The 25,087-nt window shown below is 43.3% G+C and overlaps 2 protein-coding genes across 2 annotated transcripts; both read right to left on the reverse strand.

Moving 5' to 3' along the window:
- Positions 1 to 2,777: 2,777 nt before the first annotated feature.
- ndufa6 (NADH:ubiquinone oxidoreductase subunit A6) lies at positions 2,778 to 4,460 on the reverse strand. Its single transcript, XM_037089299.1, has 3 exons — positions 4,296 to 4,460; positions 3,252 to 3,367; positions 2,778 to 3,004 (listed from the first exon to the last, which is right to left on the reverse strand). Exons 1-3 carry the CDS (start codon positions 4,432 to 4,434, stop codon positions 2,873 to 2,875), a joined length of 387 nt encoding a protein of 128 aa, XP_036945194.1. The 5' UTR covers positions 4,435 to 4,460; the 3' UTR covers positions 2,778 to 2,872.
- A 487-nt stretch (positions 4,461 to 4,947) lies between these two features.
- Positions 4,948 to 17,404, reverse strand: triobpb (TRIO and F-actin binding protein b). Its single transcript, XM_037089713.1, has 13 exons — positions 17,039 to 17,404; positions 13,953 to 14,009; positions 13,432 to 13,500; positions 12,876 to 12,965; positions 12,480 to 12,589; positions 10,860 to 11,301; positions 10,195 to 10,450; positions 9,739 to 9,850; positions 8,392 to 8,551; positions 8,041 to 8,142; positions 6,883 to 6,969; positions 6,081 to 6,283; positions 4,948 to 5,960 (listed from the first exon to the last, which is right to left on the reverse strand). The coding sequence occupies exons 1-12, from the start codon at positions 17,042 to 17,044 to the stop codon at positions 6,122 to 6,124; spliced, it is 1,653 nt and encodes a 550-aa protein (XP_036945608.1). The 5' UTR covers positions 17,045 to 17,404; the 3' UTR covers positions 4,948 to 5,960; positions 6,081 to 6,121.
- Between the last annotated feature and the right edge of the window lie 7,683 nt (positions 17,405 to 25,087).

Raw genomic sequence — 25,087 nt, forward strand, 5'->3', positions numbered from 1 at the left:
CCTCATATGGAATATCAGTTCCATTGGCAGCCGAAAGCTCTAATGATCCATATCCAAGCAGCTCAGCCACTGGTTTCACGTCAACATCTGGCAGGTACTCTGATTTCCAGTTGGATCCCACTATTGATACCTGTGAACCAGTGTCCCACAGTACGGTAGTGTCAACTCCTCCTAAAGAAGCTCGAACTAAACATTTCTTCCCAATCAATTTTGCTGTTTGCAGCTGTTTACCACTGAGAGGTACTCTCAGACTGAAGAGTTCTGCTTTCTCCGTGTTTTCAGCAGGACAATGCAGGATTCCAACTTTATTCGTGCTGGCTGTGACGTTTCTCCTTCGGCATCCTGATGCCCAGTGTTCTACACTGCCGCACTTGTAACAGTGGTCACACTTTCCATCAGGATTGGACTGTTGACATTCCGGACATTGTCTGCGATTAACAATCCTAGGCTGTGCTCTGTATTTTCGACTTGGTTCTCCACTGACTCTCCTTTGTTGAACATGAGGCTGAGGGGCTTGTTGTAGGCTTGCAATGTGCGTGGTGAGGTTCTGGATGGCTTCACATATGGCTTTGTTGCCTTGATCAACCTTCTCCATAAGTGTATCACGTTTGTTTGTTTCACCACCTTTGTTTGTGTTTGGTTTTGGCATATGTTCAGTTTGTTCCTTTTCTTCACCAATTGCTGCCATCCTGATCGTTTTTGCTTTCACAGTGGTTGAAAGCTTGTTCTTTCTTTCCATTTCCAGACTGTAAGCAGCTGTCATCTTCTCCAGAAGGACTTCATCTGTAACTTTGGGATTTTGTAAGTATGGCCTTATGTCCGTTCGAATAGCATCATCATGAAGACCAGTCATTACTGTCTGAAGGAACTGGTTTTGAATTAGTTCTGAACTGTACTTCAAGCCTGACTTGACTCTGTCTGAAGCAAGGACAATTTGCTGTCTCAGATCCATGGCTCGCATCAAAAACTGTATAGGTGTCTCTTTGGGTTCCTGAACTGCACGTGTGAGGGAGTGATACAGCTCTGTAGCATCTTTTTCAATGTAGTGAGTCCGTAGAATTTGCCTGAGGGCTTGCAGTGTCAAATCTATTCTACTTTCCAAATAACTCTTCAGTTTTGTACCCGGAGCTATTGCTTGAATCACAGCCTCGACAACTTCTCCCTCCTCATACCCTTTCTTTAGGGCCCTTTGGATTTGTCTCTCCAAACTTGAGTAGGTTAATTTGTCCTTTTGGTTTGGTTCTCCAATTTGTCCAGTTATCTTTAACTCTCTCCTGTACAGTGGATGGACCAAAGACACATTTTGGCTAGCCACAGCAGCTGTTGCATTCAGGGTTGAACCGCCTTCTTTTTGTCCTTCTGTGTTATTGGATGTAGTTTCATTTTTCTCCACAGGGTGGTGCTCTTGGACAGCGTTTTGATGCAGGAGCTCATCGCTATCCTCAAATTTCTCTCTTAATTCGTCAATTTTGTCATTTAATTCCAGCAAAACAGTCATCCCTTCATCCTCCCTTGAGATAATATCTTCTCCTTCTATGTACTGAAGAACAAGCCTTCTCAACTTGCGAGATGAGTCTTTGTCACGTGCATCCACCGTGAGGCTAAGCGCTGTACACACATCATTCAAATCAGGTGCTTTCAGTGTCAATAACTTTTCCTCTATCTCTGCCACAATACTTTCCCACTCAGGCGACATCTGTTGCAGCTCCGACATGATAGAAGACGTTTACCTCCACTATACGTGACTCCAGATGTCTGCAGGCTTAGCTCTCACAATGTCCGTGTTAGCAGCTAGCGTTAGCTCCTACGATGTCCGTTGGTTGCTCGTCATTTCTCCTGCTTCGTGCTGAAGAAAAAACTCAAACCGGGCGGAAACACCAAGTTTATGTTGCACCCTCAAGTAGACCCGACTCCGTCTCACAGTTTGGCAACTTTATTCGTCCCGGTTTTACATCGGTTTTTTTCCTCCAGGCGATAGGCCTGCTTCACACACGTACTCCCCAAAAAACAATTCAAGAAGAAAAAAACAAACACCCATCCTGCTCAGCGCCGGCCGATGACATCACATGAACTCTGACCTCAGCCCAAAAATTATGAAATACAAGAAAAACGAACATACAGCTTCAACTGTGAGCATTTACTTGAAGTTCCTCAGCTCACTGACCTCTAAATTATTAAACTGCAAAATATTGAGATGCAAATAATATCTAGGTCTCAACATGTGCACTCAAAACAGAGATCACTTCATGTTGGTGTTTTCTGTTTTCCCTATAAAAAGCATTCCTGACTGACTGTAACACTACAACAAAAACATAAACTTTGTGACACAAAGCTGTCTGAAATACTGCTCTAAAACACCACATGCACGGCAAGCGGGCCTGAAATACAGTGGGTTCAGTTTCAATAGCCTAGGTTGGCTGGGAGGGCGTCCTGTATTAACTACAGGGTCTCCAAATTCATTAAATACCACTAGATACTTGTTGAATGTCATTGCTAAGGGACAGTTCCTCCAAAATTTTAGAAATATTAGTTATTTTTCTCTTTACCAAGGTATCAGACAGAATCACACTGCTGTTCACAATAAGAAATAAACATTGTTGTGAGCAGATGTATATGGACTTCCCTCTGTTTAGCTGAGTTCACTCTCTGTCTTCTTCCAGATCAAAAAGGAACAGTTCACTGTACAATCAAGTTTTAGTGTGTTTTTGGTTGACCTGTCCCTTTAAGAAATCCCAATGAAACTGTGATTCTGAATAAAAAGGACACAGCCATAGGAATGTGGGTATTAAGTGTGTATTTACAGCCAAGGGGAACATCTGTCACACTGGACACAAGCAAAGAGGGGTCAGAGGTCAACAGATAGCTACACAGTTCAAGGGTCATGACCCCGGTAGAATTTGGACAGGAAGTCAGCAGGGCGAGCTTCCTCCGTCTCGTGGAAATAGCGCATTACGTGGGTCTTCTGCTTCCAGACGTGGATTGTTTCCTGTAGTTCCATTTTCCCCTGGAGGTTAAAGAACATAGAAATGGAAAATGTTTCAGCGCACCCAACATGACGCAGCGTAGTGCTGCTCTAATGTGCAATATCCCACATCCTCATTGATTCAACTGCGATGGGATTTTAGGTCCATCAAGGATGCGATGAGGTACTGCACATCCCATAAAACAGTCATTGGCATTAATGCCAATGACCTAAAGTTAAAATGATTATAACTGACGTAGATCACACATCAGCGAAAAACTGTTTTTACCTTAATGACCAACATGTCAATCACACGTGGGTCAGTGATGTGCTTGTTCTTGTTGAACATCTCCCTCACTTTGTCTCTTCCCTGACGTGTTGTGATATCCAGCTGGAATGTCGTCACTGCAGAAAAAAAGAGATACAAATGAAAACCCAACCCAATGTCCACAGCAGCAACTTCATCCAGGAAACCAATTTTTCGACCATCATCATTCAAATCATGTTCAGTTTAAAAGGTAACGCTGGTCGAAATCTGTATATTAATTACCGTCATCAAAGGCCATGAGAGATCCAGAATGAACAGTCCATTTCTCATCCAGTGCAACAATGAGGCTTATAGAAGGGTTTCTATAAAAATGTGTTTTGTTTTTGTTTGTTTTTTTGATAACAATTCAGATCTATAGCACAGGGACATGGTTTATCAGGATCTGGCAACACACGCAGAATTTGACAAGGTGTGATTTGTTGCAAATTTGTAAAAACAGAATATCTCTTGCCTTATTCAGAGTTATACGGGATAGCAGCAACCTGTCAACACAATGAAAGCCAGCCCGTCTGTCCTGTGTACCAACCGGAAGTAAATGTAAACATGGATTCTACAGAAGATAGTCGAAGCCCAAAAATGACACATTGCAAAGCATAACAAGCCAGGTGTTCACTGAGTGTTCTTTAAAACACCAGTGTTTTAAAGAAATGTTCTTGCAACCATAATCTTGACTAGGAAGGGTCAACTTAAAGTTAAAGTCCACAGAAAAACGGAGGAATACACTAATTTAAACCAGTATCAGTATGATGGCATTTTCCAACATTCACACACCAATTATCAGAGGGCTAGCGGTTCATGGTTTTCTCAGTATTCAGTAAGCTAAAATTCCAATTCCAACGTTTCTATCAAACATAAGAGAATGTATGACATATGGAAAATCCACTGTTATGGTAAGGCTGACATTAGCTAGCGGCTCGTCATTAAGCTGAACCTGCTCATAGACACGACCTTGACGCCGGCACTGCCTTTTATACACCTTTTAGCTGCCGTAGCGGATATACGTACCTGTGTTAGGGACCTCACGGTACCAGGCTCGGTACAGCTCCCGGACCCTGCGCTTAGCTTCGTCCAGGTCCCGACTAAAAATTGGCTTAACAACCTTTGCAGCACCCACCGCTGCCCGAGCGGCCGTGTTGGACGCCATGATTACTGTCGTTGAAGTGTTTCCGGTTGTTCTTATTCGTTGGTGTCGTATTGGGGAACACTGTGGTGCCACCTAGTGGAGCGGCCGCGTTAAGTCAAGAGGCAGTAAAGTTAAATTATTTATTCTATAAAATAAAACTTGACCAATCTCTTCATTGTTGACAGTGTCTTCGAAACATTCGGTCCCAATGTCATTGTTGCCGTGTTATTTGGGTATTTTTCAAAAACAAGGCAGACTAAGTGTTATAAACATATAATATAGCACAAAAATGCTCAGCCCTATTGACATAGTAAAATTGAGTCAAAAGTCTCACCAAAAGCCAAACATTGCTTAGGTAGCATCTATTGCAGGGCTATTACATTGCATCATTCAGTTTTTTCTACATGTCTGAAACTGCAATGCATAATCTTTAAATGGACTGTTACCGCCTGTGTGTCAACAGTCCACTGATTTAAAACAAATACTGAAAAGGTATAAGCACAGGCAGCAGATTAAATGTAATGCACACAAGTCTTTCTGTTAAACTTTTTTATTGATTGCAAAAATTGTGTATAATTTACAAAGATGATACAGGCTCTACAGTACTTTAAATATGAAAATATTTCCAAAAGGCAGGTAGATAAGTCATTTTATCACAATTCATACTGTCAATAAAAAAAAGAATTGGCTCATCAATGCAACACCTGTCATCTGCTGTGGTGGTGGCACATAAATGCCAATAATGATCAAGGGCGACTGGAAGCCTGAGAGTTCCTTCTTCTCAGCCGTGTTTTTAAAAAACATGACGTTCTGTGATGTGGGATAACATTCATTCAACAGCTTTCACAAGCATCCCCAAAGAAAGTTGAGCCTGAATTTGCTTCTACACAATGACAGATCAACTTCTAATTCAGCCCATCAGGAAAAAAGGGCTTGCTGTCTTTTCCTGTATTAATCCCAATCATGTTTTTTTTTTGAGAATTTCATACTGACTGACAATACTACACAAGCACACTTGCTTCCTGGTAAAAAAAAAATATCAGCAAATGATAGCTCCCATTTCTTAAGAAAGGTGTGCCATTTTCACAGCGTAAACATGACTTAAAAGCTGTACAACATAAAAAACGGAGACGACAGTAGTTCTTATGTAACTGTGTTGACCCCCTCTGTGACAGACAGAAGACAGAGCCAATGAGAAGATTCTCAAAAAAAGCTGATACAGTATGAACTCTTCACTACCTGATAAAAAAAAAAATACAAGTCACTCAACAATTATTCCAGTTGTCAGACCGAATGCGCACTCATACATGCTTGCACTAAAAGCAAGTGAAAGCTATAATAAAAAAAAATTAAAAAGTGCAGTTTTATATAGCATGTGTGGCCCAGTGTAATGAAACCAGCTAATAGCTACTCTATGCTGCTCATTGGCAGAATGATTGAAAACTAAGGCACTATCATGGTCCCCACACAGCCCGAAAATGTCCAACACTCGTCTCCTCTGCTTTTCCGTATACCTCTTGGATTCAGTCACGATGGTGCAGACCCACCTGCAAAACAAGAAAACACACAGAATGGATTTAAAAATAAGAATTCAACAAATATCTGCCTCTCTGCCCTGGCTGCATTGCTTTGACTTTGCACACTGCCTGTTCTACATCAGTCCACACCTGTCTATGTCTGTCAGAGCTTTGGTACCAGCTGCAGACTCTCAGTGGTCCAGGCTGTTCCCCAGTTTCTGCCCCTCCTGCAGAGCAGCCATGGCCAGCCTCAGGTGCTCCTTCAGACTCTGGATCTCTCGCTCGCTGCGGCCCTTCATCCCACTCAGCTCCTCGTGCATCTCTGTGTATCGCTCACAGGCCAGCCGTTTCTCCTGCAGAGCAAAACAGCAGGAGAGTGTCACTTCACACTCACTATAAAAGACAATGTCTACTTTCTGTATGAACAAGCTATATCAGTGCTTTTACATTAGGTATCCATCATGTCTGTATATGTGTAAGAGTTGTGACAAGTGAATTTTCTCTGAGGTAAATTTTTTCATATAATTTATCTAATCTCAAAAGCAGCTCTATATGCAAAAGCAGAGATTGTACTGCATAACACAAAACAAGAGGGCATTCTTACAGTGCTGTTAAATTCATTAATCAACTGATAGCCCTGGATGAGTATGCCCAGTGCACAGGGGTGCAGGGTCTCCCCATCTTTCCAACTCTAAGAAGTGTTTTTAAATCATAACTCTATAGATGTATAGGGTTTTTTTAAATTAACTTTGTGCTCACTGTTTTACTGTTCGCACCGTAAGCCAAAAAATCTTAGAAGTTTTGCAGTTTCTGAAAGCTTCCACGCTATAAGACATTTAACAAAGACCTCATTCAAGGATATAAGGATTAACATTCCACCTAAGTGATCTAGTAGTGTAGGGGTCACAGAGAAAAAATACACATACTTATAAGAACACACAATAAACAGTACCGTGTTAAGAAACTGCAGTTCATTCCTTAGACAGCTGATCTCTTTATGCAAGTACTCAATCTCGTTTTCTTTCATCCTGAGAAGAACCTGAAAAAAAACAAAAAAACAACAGAGTTTGGTAGTCATTTGCTGCCAGTAAAAGAAAGAAACAACACACACAAAACAAATTTTTATTATCCTAAATCCTTATAATTATCATTTGAGATCACCAAAAATGCTCAGTAATTGTGTTCTGGCTGATTTATGACAAGCACAGTGGGCTTTCTCTGCCATTTTTAAGTCTATGATTTGGGCTTTTAACCAATTACTGTTTATCATGACATTTCCTTTGTGTCTTAAAACTCCACTTTTGTAAACATAACAAGCATTAAATTAACATCAACAATTTTGCTCTTTTAGGTTTTGCTAGAAAATGACTCTGAGGGCCTTGCTATACTTCACTTGGATAGTATAGTGTATTATTTATACTGTTTCTGAAAATTTCCACAGACACTTATTGTCACACAATCACCAGTCATGCTTCATATGTCTGTATGATGAAACCTCCAATATTACTTCATCTATGACTAAGGGAACCAAAACGTGTTTGGAACCGTTCTTAGTCTGCTCTCCTTCCTGGACTGTAAAGGGTCAGTTCACTTCATTTCTCTTCTGGTTTAATTTAACTTTTATGGTTTTGAGGTACTTACTGAGACTTCTGCCCTCAGTCCTAACACTTAGTTACATCTGAAAAAGGAAAAAACTATGTGTTTTTGCAGAAAGTCACTGTCACTGTTGTGCTGGATAAGTTCACAATATTTTAGATTGTTTAGATGGTTTTTGTTTTTTTGCACTAAATCAAATTAAATATTCACAACATACAGTTCCTTGCTGCAGTTACAGATTAATCTAAATCCAATAGCAAACACCATCCCTCATTCATGTTCGATTCTTTTAGCCACATTAGAGGTTCTTCTTAAATTAAATCAGTGCCCGTCAGAGACAACAGTTTAAAAGACAACCATTACTGTTAGTGTCAAAATAAAAACACATATCAATTTTTTGATTCAGTGGGTGTAATTTTCACACCGATGGCTGTCAGTTCAGAGTTAGAAAACATCAGACAGGGGACCCACTAACCCACTTTCAGTTTCAAGTAAACCGCATAAGAAATGTTACCTCTAGTTCACAGGGCGTCCTGTCTTTGTTGTCGTCTGATCGCTGATCTGTGATGCTGGATTGCATACGACTTATCTCCTCCTTTAAACGGGCCTTCAAGTCCTGCAGAGCAATATATTTTGTCTATCAGATTTGAATGACGCAGATTAGTTGACATACACATTTAGACAATGGATTAGAGTTCATTTTTTTCTGCACTGACAAAGAACATCATGACAAAAAACTCAAACAATTTAAAGTAAAACATCTTTAATTACATAGTCCATAAAAATGTCGGGCAACATTTCAGAATCACACCTGATGCAAAAGACTGATCCACTGCTACCTTCTGAGAATCTGCTGATAACTCACATGGTTCTCTTTCCTCAGGTGCTCCATGTCTCTCTCCTTGCGGCTGATCTCCCTTTCCCTCTCAGCGTTTGTCTGCTCAGCACGGTTTAGCTCCAGACACTTTTGGGAGTAACGCTCAGACAGTCCAGCCAGCTCTCTCTGAATGGCCTGACTCTCTGCTCTGCAGAAATGGACAGGTAACTTAAAAAGCTGTATGCATGTTGGGCCCTTAGTGAAATAAGAAACAAGAACTGCTTGTGCAATATGAAATTATCTGCTTTCTTTTTGTGAACTGCAGCAAAAATGGCAAAGAAACAGGAAACAATTTCAGAAATAAACATGTATTTATAATGCGATCAAGTTCCGAATTAGATGCAGAGCTGTGCCACAGCACTGCTCAGACTGGCAGACTTTTAAAATTGCAGCTCCTTTATTCCGCTCTCGTCTTACAGAATACCTCCTCTACAGTATTGATTACATTTAATAACAGCAACATGCTTTGAAAATGTATGAGGGTGTTTCTTTTTCCGTTTTCACAAGGCAAGTATTTCCTACTGTGGTTTTAAAACATCTTGACTGCTCATGACCAATAACCACAAAAATAAGGATGAGCGAAAAAGTGCAGAGTAGGCAACACAGATAAGCCCTAAAATGCTGGTTTTAGTAGCAGCCCCTCAGACAGTGTTGTGTCAAAGGCCCTGTGAAGCTCACAAAGGAAAACTAATCCATGACCAAATTCTTGTGCATTCCTTAAGTGCCTAACAGGACCCAGTGGCCGCTGCAGCAGTGGCCTTACTTGAGAAAGGAAGCCTAGATTGTTGTCGAGTCTGCAAATTCTGCCTTTTATTTAACAGAAAAGCCTTTTGTGGCCAACGAGCTCCCACTTAAAAGCACAAGAGAGCTTTTCACATAAATGACCAATGTTGGCTTGCACTGACTGAGACAGAGGGCCAGGCTGCAACTAGCAATTTAGTTTCAAGGCAGTATGAACTAAAGGCACAGAGTGAACCAGAAGCACTTCACAAAGCCTTTTTAAGCTCCTATGTTCATTTTCAGTTTCATACTTTTAATTTTGTGTGTGGACTAGAGAATATTTACAAGCTTTAATGATCAAAAATACTAAATTTTTCACATTGGTGCTGCACCACTATTCACTCTCTGTCTGAATGCTCCATTATCTCTTTAAGACCCCCCCATCAAATTAATGTATTAAAACACAAAATCTTTAAAAACCAAACAAAAAAAAACATGCTAATAGATATTAAGTGTGGCTGATTGTGTTGCTGGCTTGTTCTTGTGTCCCCATGTCTTGGCAGGACAATTGTACATCTCTATCAAACTGGCACAAACTGATTCAAAGCTACTTACTGCTGATGGGCTCGCAAAGTCTGTGAATCTAGCACTCCACTAGTCAGCCTTTTGACTCTCTCCACCTCTCTCTCCAGCTCCTCTTTGTGCTTCTTCTTCAAAGCCTCCATTACTGAAACACAAGTGCACAAGTTAGACATGGTGGCACATCAGGGCTGTTTGCGGAAGTGCAGGGACACTCAGGGGTGAGAGAAATCAAGACCGACTGGGACAACCTCTTCAGAGGAAAAGTTTACTACATCACATCAGGGACACTTTGGACGTTTTCCACCCACTAGTCTGAAAAAGACATGGTATGGAAGCAAAATAGCCCCAAATCTCAAAACGGACCAGCATATGAAAGAACGCTGTTTTCACCTGTGGTGTCTCCCCTAAGTTTGGTGCTGTAATGAAAGCTGCTTTCACAATTGTTCAGGTCTTAATGTTCTTTTCTACCCCGCGCTCTTGTCTACTGACCTCGTGCTGTGTCCTGGGTCTCCTCCAGCAGCAGCCGGTCCTTCTCCGTCTCCAGTTCCTTGACCTGGCGTTCATGCTGCCTCTGCAGCTCCTCTAGCGCCTGTCGATGTGCGCGCTCCATGGCTGCAAGGCTGCGGCCGCAGGGGGCCTCAGGGCCACAGCTGCCCCTCACACCTCCTCCGACTCCCCCTCCTCCTCCTCCTCCTCCTCCTCTCCCTCCTTGTAGTTGTGCCAGCTGCTGCCTCAGTGACGCCACCTGAGAAAAGACAGAGACAGAGGTAAAGCCCACTGAGTGACAGGGACTAGGGACATGGGCCTATTAATTGAATATGCTGGTAGTGTGATTAGCCTAGCAGGATACAAAGCCTCATGTTTGAGACGGCACACAGGTTCAACCCAAAGTCACACATCACAACACACAGACACAGAACAGACAGGAGTTTCAGCAGTATTTCCCATAACGCTATCTTTATTGTTCTTGTACTTTTCCTTTTCTACTGCAAATTTGGGATGGAAGACACTGCTGAAAAGATGAGGATGGTCAGAAAAATAGTGACTTGAATGTTAACAGGTAGAAACGGGAAATGTTACTTCATCCGGTCAGATGAAGGGTTAATTTGCAGTTAATTTCATTTGCAAATTGGAAAATCATCTCCACGCACTACCTCCCTCTGCAGCGCCTCATTGGCTGACTGGCTGGAAGACCGCGATCCCGTTGGCGGAATGGAGCTCATCTCTTTCAACGGCATGCGTTCAAACTCTGCCCACTTTTTCTCTATTTCATCCTCCATGCGTAGCCTCTGGTTTGATCCACCGCCAGTGCCTTTCCTGGACAGCACAGCCTCCCACTGGCTGCTCGTATTCCTCTCCTCCTGCCACTGGCTGTGCTCCCTCCCCTGACCCTCTCCTGCTTCTCTCTGACTGGCTGGGAGAGGGCCAGGTGAGGCAGGAACCGGGGACAGCTCAACATAGTCAAACCTGCGCTGCACAGCGGGTGCAGAAGTCTGAACTTCTGACTGAGCATCGGCATGACGTGACAACGGGCGACGGGAAGATGGTGCAAAGCGAGAATGGGAGTTTTCCTTGTCACTGCTGCTGTCGGGTAATCTAGAGAAGATCAGAGACAAATAATTCAAAATCATGCTTATCGAAACTAAAATAATTATCATTTAATATTAATGAATAAAGGAATGATTTCCTCCTCTCCTGTTTGACAACCACATTAATCTTATTTTAAACAAATAAAGAAGTAATCAATCAATCAATCACAAATTCATGACAGTTGATAAAATAAGCAAATCAACGGCACACAAAGCCTCAACATGAACACTCAAGGCACAGCTGGTGGTGAGTCATTATGAAAACAGAACATAACACTGACCCCAAGTAATTAATGAATCTTTGATTCACCTGTGACAGCCAAAGTATACAGACTGAAACTCTTCAGGGGCAAAGTTTCTGTTCCATGTGAGTAACAGAGCCTATTATCAATCTGTATTTAGTCAAGGCTCAGCTGCTGCAATGCTGGAAATGAGCGACCAGGGAAGGCAGGCCGAGCCAATCTGAAAACTATATGAGTGCACATATACTTTGAAACAACTTAATGCTGCTTTTTGGGCAGAACTTGAAAGCGAGAGCCAGCAAAGTAGACAAGTGCACTCCACAAGGTATCCAAAAAATTGCAGGTGCATTCACCTTAAAAATTACTGCATTTGAACTTGTTGAGCACTTCTTTTCACAACTGTTTCACAGATATTGACAATAAAGAGACATGCTTATCAAATTTTTTGAATGAATCTTATTTGAGGTTTTTAATTTTTTGGGTGTTGTTACCATCAAAAGGGACCAGGCAACCATGAATTTAACCCTGTAACCCCCATTATTGTGCTTTATTTCTCAAAAATAACTTTTGGATGAGAAAAATCATCCTATTCCACGTAAAAAGATCTGCTGTAAAATATTTATCTTTAGGCTGCTTGTCAGACAAAACCAGACATGAGATGTTATTACCTAGAGCTTTGTGGTGTTAATCAGTTATAAAAAATGCACTGCATTTTCTGTCATTAAAATAGCACCATGATTTATGTCAACTGAAAGTCATTAGATTGCGTGGTAACTCAAATGTGCAAGTTCTGAAAATGATATATCTTAGTCTGAGCAAAACTTGCAATGTATAGAACTTGTAAAGAAAAGTTTAAAAAGGACCTGCAGACACCCTGCTACATTCCCAAAGCTGCTTATATGCATATTTAAGCTTTTATATATAACAATTCAACTGTCATTACTGTGTGAGGTCTGGAGAGCTGCTGGGCCGGACACTCTTCTTTAAAACCTCTATCCAGTTCCGCCTGATCCCAGCCGTCATGGCAGACAGTGTGAACGCGGCCTCCCGCGTCTGCACAACAAAAGAGAAAACAGGTTAAGGAGGAGACACAAAAGACGTGACAGAACTGGGATCAGATGGAGATGATAAAGGACAACTGAAAGCGAGCGAGATGCAGAGGGAAAAGTGGAAGAGATACTGAGAGAGATGTGAGTCATGATAACAAAATAACAAGAAAAAAGTTCAGCAGAAATAGAGAGCGGGTGTGGTTAATGCTGATAAAGGATAAGGAATATAAAGAAGAAAGTCAGTTGCATACACAGGCTAACAGAGATTGACCCGTGACAGAGATACTCACCTGTATCTGAAACCCATAGTTCTTCTCCACATCAAACTCATACACCTTCACACAGGATTTCAGGTCAATCTCTCCATCCAAGTCATCTTTCTACACAGAAATTAAAGGACACGGGTTTCTCTTACACTTTGTTATTGTGAAAAAAAAATAATACAATATGTTTAATATGTTCATTTTTAAATGTCCATCCACGCTGGTTTATAATGAATCCCATAATTTGGAGTAGAGCCTGCAACATACATCAGGCACATTTGGCCTATCGCAAATACATCATGGATATATCGGCACTAGCTAATATGGCTTCCAATATGCGGCAATGAGTAAACCTTATGCAGAAAATGAGGCGGTAATTTTTAATGTTGAAAAGCCCAGCTAAATTTACTTTGAGCGCATCAATGACATTTTGGAGACTAAAGTTTATCATTGTAAGTGTACATTTTAACTAATATACTGGTATTTGATTTTCCTTTAAATTCCTAATATCAGTACCGGCCCACAAAAATCAAGTATAAGTCGAACTCTAAACACAATGATTAGAATTTAAAAACATATTTACCTCCTCTGCGCTCGAGTCTCTGTAGTACTTCAGTCCGGCATCACTCAACACAAACCAATGCTTCTTCCACTAAAGAAACACAGCAGATATGAATTAAACCAAAACTGGAGTAGAAAACAGCAACTCTCATGGTTCAAATATGACGACTATCAAACAAAACAATAACAACATCTGAATGACACAGTTATTATCACTTTATCTTCAGAGTAATCATGTTCAGAAACAGAAATTACAGCACAACAGTGACACAGGAGGGCCCCACCTTAAACAGCAGCCCTACAGTAAGTGATGTGTGAAGCCAGAAGCTCATTCGTTCAAGCGTATCATTCCAAGAGAGGAGACACCTGTTGTGCCTCAAGCCACAAAGCTATTACTGTGATAACAACGAGAATAATCTGCCACTATCGCCTTACACACAACCTTTCTCATTAGGAAGGAGGGATGGAGGGAAGAGGGGAGTGAAGATGGAGGGACAGGAGACTGTAGAGCAGAGCAGGACATTCAGCCTTACTGTACCTTACCTCTCCACTCTCGTCCAGTTTGGACATCCATCCCTTCTTGAAGTTGAGGAGGTCAGGCTGTGAAAGGCAAAGCATACAGTGTCACTGAGCTTCATCCGAATGTTTGACAGAAATGTTACAAACACAAAACCTGAAAGGAAGGAACTCTGCAGTCTGGTAGAGCCAAGGTCATTTATTTTATCAGAAGCAAGTCCTGAAGGATTTTACAGACCGAAAAAGAGCCAGAGAAAGTGAAGGGTGACAGGAAAAAAGAAAAAATGTGACTAGATGCAAGAAGTCACTATGAGCCCCATCGTAGGGTGGGGCGCGCTCAATATAATTATATCTCCATACAAGAAATTTGCAGTGACCACATTACCGCAGGTTTACTCTGTTATTGTGCTTGAAGACAACAGACACAACGCAGCAGGCTTATGTCGCCACAAAGGATATAAACCAGTTTCAGTTGTGGAGAAACTTGCTTTTCTTACAGTGTACGTTGAAACCAGTATTTTTTTAAACACATTAATGCATCTATTTATTATTGTATGCTTTGGGAAATGGTGATGATATGGGATGAAATGATTGATTATTCTTAACAGTCCAAAAGCCAAAGACGCTTCATTACTATCATAAATGACAAAGAAATACAGCAACTACCCTTGACGCCGTAATGATAATTCATTCAACAAAGCCCCATTTTGTTAACACAGCATCTCCACGACATAATGTTTATGTAAGAGCGTGCTGCTCTTTTGCACTGCAGCATAGCAGATTAAAAGTAAAAAAAAGGCAAAGGTTGCATAGAAGGGCACATATGAGGTGTGAAAATGACAGGAAACTATAAGGAAGCCTGTAAAAGACGAGGGCACAGAACAAAGACAACACAGAGACAGAAAGTTTCAAGTTTAAATGACGGGAAGAAGGAAGAATGTAGAGGCTAGAGCCCAACCCATATATATGTTGGCTGATATCATCTGTGAATATTGGCTACCACATATAGTATCAATATCCCATATATGTCGCAGAATATAAAAACTATTTTTTGGTGGCGGTATTAATGCAGAAAACGATGCTTGGTGTAATTTATAACTACAAATTTTCAGTGTATTTGTATATCAGCCAATATATTGGAATTTATTAGTCCCTGACAGCAGTATCGGCCCCAGAAATCAAGGAGATGAAACTTGTGAAGGAGGGGAACCTAAAGTAACTCTTCTGTTCATAATTTAACACTGTTGCACACTGAAATATTCTGTTTGTCTCTTGCTCGAGCAGTGTGGTAGGAGAGGATACATTAACACATGTTTTTAGCTTATCTACAATATTTCCAGGAACAGGCTGTTTTTGCTCACGACATGATGAAAGAAAGAGGAAAACATGCGCTTCATACCTCAAGAAATGGTGATCTCAGATTAAGATTAGGCAACTTTTTTCCAGCAAGCATTCCTCAGTTTGCTTATCTCTCTTTTACATGTACATTCCTCACTTTTAAATCTCTTTATGAATTTGTCATTTGAGCTCATCTCATTCCCATCACTTGCCTCTCTCTCACTCTATCGCAGCCCCTCATTGTTTATTGTATTCCCTTGCTACACCAGTTTGTTCTGCTCCCTCTGTGTTAGTATTATCATTTCTCTGCCTATTCTTTCATCTCTTACCATCCCTTCACTGTATTTATGCTCTCTTCCGGGCTTCACTTGTGTGCTTGTAAACCACAGTACCACCCACTTTTTGTCTGCGTAAACCAGTTTATCTATGCAGCTGATCTTTTTAATCTAACACATTTTAAGGTCTGGTGACTGCCAACAGACCATGTCAAGGGAGTGATGAAGATGGCAACACCATGTTAGGTTATCATTGGATTACTACATTTGATATGCCTAAAATTTCTGTCATCATTAATAAATGATGTGGCAATGTCTTAAAATACCTGACACTTAAGTTATTGTTGGGTGTCTGCACACACATACATAAATGCACACAAACTGTGATCACAACTGATGGCCTAATCATCGTGTGCCAGCTAAAAAGATGACAGGACACTTGTTTGAGAGTCACTGGTGACTCTTTCATTCTGTCCATCTTCCTTCCTCACCTCAAACTGTGTGTGAATCTATGATGGCGATCTAAAGGAGCAAGCTACTATGTGTCAAACCTCATCATAAACTCACGTTGTCTAGTCCTTACATGCCAGTGAGCGAGGTCGGGGAGCGGCCACAGAGAAAAAAAAAGGGTAACGACTGTTATGAACAACCCTGATGCTACAGAGTTACTCCTTGTCTTGTGCTCAGATCAGTGACCTTGCTTGAAAGGTCAGTGACAGAAGGAAGAGGGTCAAACACTGGCGACAGTCGGAGACAATGTCCACTCTCACCGACTCCTATATCCCATCACTACAGAGGAGTATTGTCTAGTGAGCCTTGTCCTTTAGGCCTGTATTACAACATGTATGGTTGTCTTCCTCCCTTGTTTCTTAATTAACTAGATTACCTCTCTGGAAAGTCTGAAGAGAAGTCACGATAATTATGTTCAGTGATTGTGCTCAAAGTATATGTACCTCTAGTTTTTTATTATTTATTTGAAGAAAATAAATATTTGCATGGCTTTCTTGCACATGTGTGTGCAAACAGTGAACAGACGTCACAGCTGGCTGTTAAAACTGACACATACAGTACAAGCTAACGGCTAATGACACTTCCTGCTACTGTAAACAACACTGAGTAAACAGATGGTGCCACAAAACACCTGGAAACAAGTACGTTGGTTGGAGGAAAATTATCTTGAATGTTACGGATTATATCTAGGTTCGTGGGCGCGTGGTATAAATAAAACAATAAAAGTATTGTAGTTTTAAGTTAGCTCTAAGTTTAATTTCTGCCCACTTATCGTTAACGTGGACGCGGTTAAACAAACGCTAATCAGAAAAGTCCACAAAAAACTAGGTAAGTGGTGTACACTGACAACAAAACAGTTCAACTTAAGTGAGATACGCGAATGCCCAGCTTTCAGGGACGGAATTCATAAAATATATTCATATATTTAAGTTAAATTCAGGAAGAAGGTACAGACAGGAAAGACAAAACTGCCTTCAAGGTGCAACTTACCGTCATGATAACAGGATCCAGAGTGGGCAAAATGAAGACAAAAGAAAAGTACAGTCACCTCACGCAAATATATTTAAAAAAAAAAAAAAAAACCTTCCTGCTCTCAAATCCGCTCCTCAGCTCAGCTAAATCTCTCAGGCAAAAACCTCAACTTTCTCACAGGGCACGGGCGTTAGGCGACATTAGATAAACCCCCGCCATTCATACCCATGTTGACTTAATCAGCGTCCAACGTCCATAGCAAACTTCGCATCCAGTCATCCGACAAAACGCGCATAAACTGTGTGTGTTTCAAACTGAGAACTTCACAACTTTCTGACAAGTCGTGGGCAGCGCGCGACACACTTCTCTGACTCGGCTGGGTCTCTGCTCGCGGCTCTCTTAGCCACTTCCTGGGCGGGTCCGCGAAGATCGTTTGAGAAAACAAGCATACCCAAACCGAACCACACGCTGCTGGCTCGGAAACCGGGTCCGAGGACCTCCAGGGGATCGAGTGGGATCCAAGTGTGTCCTCCAGCAACACGAGGAATAGTTAGCTGCGATTTATAACAGCCACAGAGGGTCATCAGTAGAATAAATGTATTAAATGACACAATCCTTGGGAGGTCTCACTCCCTCCCTCTCTTCGGGACCAAACGTTTAAAATTTGGGGATCTTTAACATGGGAAACTTTGGAACACCAGTCCCCATCTTTCCAAACATACAGAAGGGAAGCCACTTGTTTTATTTCCCTGACTGAAAATATTTTTGGCTTTCAAAAAAGAAAAAAAAAGTGGCACCCCCACCCCTCTAAAATCCTCCCTTGGTAGCTATTGGTTTCAGTTCAGGAATTTCAACACATGCCCCAGCAGACCACAATTGACAAAGCTCAGTCAGTCTTATGAAATGCCTGTAGGGTGTAGGTGAAGTCTATGGACACACAACAAGCAGCCATTAAGAGAGAGTTTAAAAGGAGCTGGAAACACTGGTGTAGATATTCCAACAGGTGAGGGTGCCAAGTACATAAAAACTTTACGTTTATAGGTAGGATCTGTGCGAGCAGTAGACAAGCTGTCAGCATGTCTAGTAAATGTGTAACAGGCAGGTACTGTGTATTGAAATAGGCAAAGTGCAATAAACTTGCATTGAACCAGGTTTTTATTATGCTCACTACAAATGTTAGTGATAGCAGACAGAACAGCTGTAACTTCACCCTCTGTATGGCACAGTGGGAGACACGTTACCTCATACATATAGTAAGAGTGCGCACATACTGTAAACGGACTGGCTGTGTCACATACCTGCATTTGTTCTGATCTGTGTTGATAACCTTTCCAGGAGCTGCCCTCATCCGCCGTGGGGCTGCCAGACCTCTGGAAACGAACAGCTTGTAGTTACGATGGTAATCAATGTGCGGCTGAGCAAACACGGAAACCTCCAGAGCTTCACATGCACAGTTTTGAGGTAAAGTTTCGGTATTAACGTTATCGTGCAGCTGAAAGCCACAGAGCACAAGCTGCAATCCCGCTGCAATGAATTGTAGTTTAAGACAGACAAATCAAGAAGCTAAGCAAAAAAGTCAGCTTCGTTAACCTTTCCATCCTTTAATAAAACCCTCCTGCTCCCCTGCCACCATACCTGTAATGAGGTGGTGGAGTGAGCCCGAGACAGATACCCGCTGCCACCATAGTGCCAGTCTCTCTCCGTCTCCCCTGTTTCTTCCCACTCTCTGGAGGGATGCTTGCTCAGTGAGTGGCTGGAACAGCAGAACAGGTTATCAGTGTGTCTGATTTGGTCAATTTTATCTAATCTGAGGGTGTGGAAAGCGCAAAGCCATATAGATTTACCAACAGTGTGTGTTCTGCACTATTCAATTCCATGTACATACATGAAACTGGCCTACTTCACTATGTAATTTGAAACAAAATTGTGTAATATATATTAAATATGTTCCACTCCTTTCATTCTTTGCGATAATACATGTGTCTGACCTGGCTGGTTTAAAGAGTTCCTGTCTCCGGGAGGGCTGCTGGGTCTGAGGTCGCCCCATGTGGCCGGGTCCCTCTCTCTGATGTATCATTTTGACCTTTGGGACGTCAGCCATCACGGCATACTCCTCCCTATTACGTCCTGTGGACCCCACCGACCGCTGGCCCGACTCTGAGGACTCCATGGAACTCTGGGAGGAGGTGTGCCTCCGCATCTGAATCTGAGGTGAAGGAGAGGGGCTCCGTGTGCGGTGGGAGGGCCTGTTTTCATTCAGGGATTGGCAGCGATCCTCAGGGCCATGTCTACCAACCCCTGATCTGATGTTGCTGGCTCTTCTAGGCGTCTCCAAAGTGACAAAAGCCGTCCTGCTGCCATTTGTGGTCTGTCGAGAGGGTGAAGCAGCACGAGATAAGGAGGAGCTGCGGTGGGAATGAGTCGATTCCCGCCAGGAGAATGGTGACCGATTGGAATCAGATTTAGAGTCATGGTTAGTGTTTTTCCTCTGAAAAGAATGGCTGGAATCTCCATTAGTGGCATTTCTGAGGATTGAGTAGCCTGGTGGGTCACTGTTGAGTTTTCTAGAGGGAGAGGAGTTGCGGCTGTTGTGATTTTTGCTGTTAAAAGAGTTGCTAGTCTCTGTTTTCCGCAGCGAGTGCTGCTCAGGTGCATCGTAGCTTTTCCTTGAAGGAAAGGAATTGTGGCTTTCACGACCTCTGACAGAACTGTTTACCTCAGACTTGCGCAGCAGAGACTGAGAAGGAGCTTCATAGCTTCTCCTCGAAGGAGATGAGTTGCGACTTTCACGATTACAGCTGTGTAACGAACCACCCATATCTGTTTTCCTAAGCTGATAATGAGTCGGGGTTTCATAGCCTTTCCTTCCAAGAGAGGAACTACAACTTTCGCGACCTCTGCTGTGGCTGACAGTGCTTGATTCAGTTTTACGGAGCACAGATTGACTCGTGTCATAACCCCGCCTGGATGGAGACACAGTTGGAGTGTGCTGTTCTTGGTCATTCAGTCCATCTCTAGCTGTTGGGTTACGTAGCAGAGCCTGACTTTCAATATCATAGCCCTCCCTGATGGGGGAGCCACAACGTCCATGGTGACTCCGTCCGCTTAGAGACATGATTGATTCAGATTTACGAAGGGGGGATTGGCTGGATGAGCTGTAATTCCTCCTTGGTGGCGAGGAACTGTGATTGTCACGCAGACTGCTGGAAGTTCTCCTAGGCGGAGAGGAAGTACGACTGTCGCGCCCACGTCCAGGAGATGGACTGCTGGTGATTTCAGTTTTACGAAGAGATGTTTGGCCCGAAGGGTTGTAGTCCCTCCTTGAGGGGGAGGAGCCCCTGCTATCACGACCCCGACCACTCAAAGACCCACTTACTTCTGTTCTTCTCAAGGCGCTCCTAAAGTCAGACACAGTGCTGGGCTGGGATTTGACCGGACTAGCAAACGATTTGAAGTTTCTTGGCAGAGTTCCTGACTCAACACGTCGCCCGTGTGCGCCTTGCAAGGAATTTCTGGATCCTTGCTCCATCCCTTGAGTCCTCCCTCCACCATCGAAGTTATGCCTGCTGAGGGAAGCAGTGGACTCGCTACGTCTGAATGGCAAGTTTCCACGTGAGGGAGAGGAAGAGCGAGACTGCAGAGCTGAGCCTTGCCTTGAGGACTCAAAACGGCCTGACTGATGAAAGGAAGAGACATTAGAAGGAGAGTTTCCCCGGCCATACGAGCCGCTGAAACCTTTTCGTCCAGTTGAGGCCAGAGACTCGGCTATCTTAAAAGGAGTAGGACTTGGAGAGCGGGGGCCGACTTGTGCCTCAACCTCAACGGCAATTTCATAGGGGTCAGGCGGTGGAATTTCCTCTGGTAGGTCATCATTTAGAGCTGTCAGCATCGGCCTTTCAGAGGCCACACCAAGATTAGGGTTTCTGAAGGGGACAGTGTCTTTGGGCTCTACATTTCTGGTGTTGAAGACTGGATGTCCTCTTTCAAAATGGCGGTAAGGGGCAGACGGGCTGTTATCACGGTGTAAACGGGTGCCCGCCGCCCTCCCCAGGGAGAAGTAGCCGCTTTCACGCCTTTCTCTGTCTTCTTTAAACCCTGGAAGGAAAGGGAAGTAAGACAGCGTGACAGAAATAGAACGAACAGAGAGAGAACACATTAAGGTTCAACGACTGGGCAAACGACCAGAGGTTTCCTGACACAGATGGAGCCTTATTGTATTACTGATAATTGCTCTGGGACACCTCAGCTGCTGACATCAAACAGTATTGCCAAGTAAAGAACACCTTTGGCTGTAACTGGATACGGACTGGTCAAGTGCTGGAAGTCATAGGTTTACTGACGGCTCTGTCTACAGTTGCAGAAAAGTCATACATGTGTTCATAAAGGAGATCAGTTGGGACTATTTCCCTCTCTGTGCTATGCTTCTACCAAGTCGTGCATCTATTCCGCCCCTTTCTAATGTATCCTATCTGCCAAACAAGAAATGAAACCCACACAAAATGTAACAGAATTCGAGGCCATCTTCCTCGATCTACCTGATCGACTACTGAAGCCGTCACTGCCCTGAGCTTCGTCCATCCAGGCCCGAGGGTTGGGCCGGTGGGGTGGAGGGTCGAGTCGGGTCATGCTGGGTTTCGTTGAGCGGCGAAGGATCAGCAGGCACTCGTCCTCTGTGCTGACTGAGCCGCTGAACTCTTGGTAGTCGTTTTGGTCTCGACAGCTGCTTGGAAGAGGAGATGGGAGAAGAATGACGAGAGTGGAGATTGAACGGTGAGGGATCGAGAGTGAGGACGGTCACGGAGGAGAAGAGAAAAGTAAGAGGCAAGAGAGGGAGAGAGAGGAAACTATTTAATCAGACAAAAATGAATTTCATAGAGTTACTTAGCAAGTGTATCACATAACAAGAATCTTTTCAGTCAGAGAACATGGTGATCAAGACTGGGGAGACGCAGTGACTGCACTCCACAGTACTTGCCAGTGTTTTTGAATGATTATACATCACTGTAGTAACAATCTAGCTCTCAAACACAGTCTGATTATACATTAAAGTCTATAATTCCACTAGTGCTAGCTCTCCTACATGACTTATTGTCGCCATCCAGTGTACCCACCTGTCAGTGCTGTCGTCGTCGTCACCGTCACAGATATAAAGCTCACAGTCCGGGCTCAGGATGCACAAAGAGCTCTCCTGATAACCCAGACGGCCTCCATTGACATCACAGTAGCTGCTCACCACCGACAGACCATCGGAATCCTCCTGATTGGATCGCAAGTTAAGACACGGGCCAATCAGCAAAGTCCCTCTCTCTCCAAGTCACAGGGGGAAGAGAGGCGCTGGTGATTATATCTCCAAACACGACCAATGCTTGCCAAGATGGTAGAGTATAGGTTCGCCGAAAATACAGTGACTGCACATCAAAGCATTAAAAAACAAATTGATAAAAATCCTAGATGTGTCCGGCTGTCCCCATCTCCCTTGAGCAGAGGCTTAGCTGAATAGTGTCTGTCCTCCCTGACTCACACACACTCACACACACACGTTCAAGTCTGCTGTTCGATTAGGGTTACACCTCTGTAACTCGACCTGCCTCGTGGCTTTTCCTCATTAATGTTTCATCCCTTTTTTCGTGCCATAAACCCTTCTCTTCCCCCAAAAAAGAATCTGAAACTGCCTGTAAATGTCATAAATTGCCACAGATCCCCACAACCTCGAGGGAGCCACAGGTTAAGGTATTCCAAAGCGCAGTGGTACAATTCGAAGCGCGTTGTGCGCTGAAATAAATCTCTGTCACAGGACAGCTGCGGTTATGTGCTGGCAGCAGAATAAACACAAAGAAGTGGAGTTGTCACAGCTTTAATACTGTATAGAGTCATTCCCGTCCTTTCTGTAGGTTACTCCTCTGTCTACTATTACACGTGATTCCCAAAAGGGCAGTAAGTGATCCAGCCTCATTAATTTGTAATCATAACCACACTGCTTCCACCCTGCTCCTCCTTTGCCTCACTTCTCATCCTCTGTCTCTGACCTTTTCTTAATTTACGCCCAACCAACAAACGCTTCATACATGATGACCATGAAATGTTTACATGTCGACTGCGTTACACTAGAAGGCACTTTTCTTTATCCACAGAAACACTGACTTTTGGGTCAAGCGAGAAGCTCGTTTTGTCTTGGGAAAAAAAAAAAAAGAGGGCTGACATAGACTTTTTTCTATTTTGAATAATTACATGAAACACTGAGCATCATTTCTGATCTGCAAGACATTGAAAGTTGAGTCGAGGAGCGCACCACTACGTCACTCTGTTTCCATTGACTTAACATCCAACCTCACTGTCTTGCTGACTTCACCTGTGACCTCTACTGCTCTCACCTTCCCGCCTAGCCTTCATGTCCAGCTAATCCCATCACTCAGCACTTATTCTACTCCTGTTCTCTCCACCCTGTTACCTAGCAGCTCTGCTCACCTCCCTGCCTCTTCCGAACTGGCCCTCTCTTCTTTTCGTACCTTGCTGCTGGTGTCTCTTTCCTCTGCCTGGGATGGGATCGGCGTTAACAACACTCCTTTGCCAAGTATGATCCCACTCTCAGTCCCAGTCTCAGTCCCGGTCTCTGCTGTGGACTTTTGCTGTGGAGCTGCCTCCTTGCTGTCCCCTGCGCCGGCGTGCAGGTGCCTCTGGCGCAGGCAGTCGTGGCAGCGGGAGGGGTCAAAGATGTTGGGCTGGAACTTGGGGCAGATGGGCTCATCACTGGAGACTGGCATAGTGAGTCCGGAGTGGGGACCTGCACGATCATCGCATCCAACAAAGAAAACTGGGAAACAACAGCAGGGCAAGGTGCAGAATCTCCATGAAATATAAAACAGATGCAAAGCACAACCTTAGAATATTATGTAACAAGTATAGCAATGCAGAGAGATGTGTTCAATTAAATATTTTCAAATCTTGCAGAGCATCTTCCACAACAAGATTTAATGAAAAATAAGGAAGACATTATAAAACCCTGTATGCCATTGAGTCTGGCTATGACGCTGCATTACTGGAGACAATTACTGGAGACAGGTGTAAGCACAGAGCAGTGGCTCTGAATGAGTAGGTAAGAGGACCTTTTATTTCATGGTTCATGCAAGATCTAAAGCGGAACTGTTGAGGTAGGTGATAACACTAGAGGACAGTGAAACACAATCCAGTCAGAGCACTGTCAAAGCTCCCCACAGAGTAGCATTACCACCATTCACAAGGCACATGCACTGTATTATAACGGCTTATACAAGCTTCTGCAGCCTCTAGTAATGAATTAACCTGTTAATGCAGCAATAGGTGGGATAATGAAATAGTAGAAAATGTTTTGGGATGCTTTGATAAAAAAAAAAGATAAGAGCATTGATGAGCATTACCTGACAAGAGAGGCTCCGGCTGTCAGCTCCTCTTTGAATTTGTCATTAGGAGTCCAAAGATAAACTGCCCACCAGACCCCCATTAAGCACATGCCTCCTCTTCCCCATGCTCTCTATCCTCCCAAGCTGCCAAGCTCTCAAATCAATCCGATTGGCTGATCTGACAAAGAGTGAAACTGTAGCATCCATGGCGGCCATGGTGGCTCTCAGTTGACACAGCGAGAGACCCCGAAGCACACACAACCTAGAGCCAACATGGAGGCAGTGGCCTGCCGGTTCCTCTATTGAGCGGTTGTATTAAATATCATGGGCTTTAGAAAGCGAAATGAAACGCTCATGCTAGTGACAGCTGGCACGCGCTGGCTCAGGTTAACGTAAATAAATAAACACTGGTGAGGTGGGGGTTTAACATACATTAAAACCACTGGCGGTGAGGCAGAAGGTTCTAAAATAAGGAGTGAGGTTCTGTGAGAGACACAGAGACTGGCTCTCCTTTGGATCACACACACAGGTAACACTGAGCTATGAGGAAACACAGCTCTGAGGGTTGATTTCCTGATATTCTAGGGAGGATGTTGACAACAGTGTCAGGTTTCCTATTAAACAATGGCAAGAAAAAACACCTCCCCACGGAGCACACTGACACTTTGCAAGATGTGGCTGCATCACCAGG

The sequence above is a fragment of the Acanthopagrus latus genome, chromosome 23, assembly GCF_904848185.1.
Source record: "Acanthopagrus latus isolate v.2019 chromosome 23, fAcaLat1.1, whole genome shotgun sequence".
In the NCBI taxonomy this organism is placed as follows: Eukaryota; Metazoa; Chordata; class Actinopteri; order Spariformes; family Sparidae; genus Acanthopagrus; species Acanthopagrus latus.

Coding starts and splice junctions, on each gene's coding strand:
- ndufa6 (XM_037089299.1), bottom strand. CDS start 4,434: ATGGCGTCCAACACGGCCGCTCGGGCAGCGGTGGGTGCTGCAAAGGTT. Junction 3,368..4,295: donor CCGTGAGGTCCCTAACACAG/GTACGTATATCC, acceptor TTTTTTCTGCAG/TGACGACATTCCAGCTGGAT. Junction 3,005..3,251: donor TTGACATGTTGGTCATTAAG/GTAAAAACAGTT, acceptor TTTAACCTCCAG/GGGAAAATGGAACTACAGGA.
- triobpb (XM_037089713.1), bottom strand. Junction 11,302..12,479: donor AGCTCTCCAGACCTCACACA/GTAATGACAGTT, acceptor GATCTTCTCTAG/ATTACCCGACAGCAGCAGTG. Junction 8,143..8,391: donor ACCTGAGGAAAGAGAACCAT/GTGAGTTATCAG, acceptor ATTGCTCTGCAG/GACTTGAAGGCCCGTTTAAA.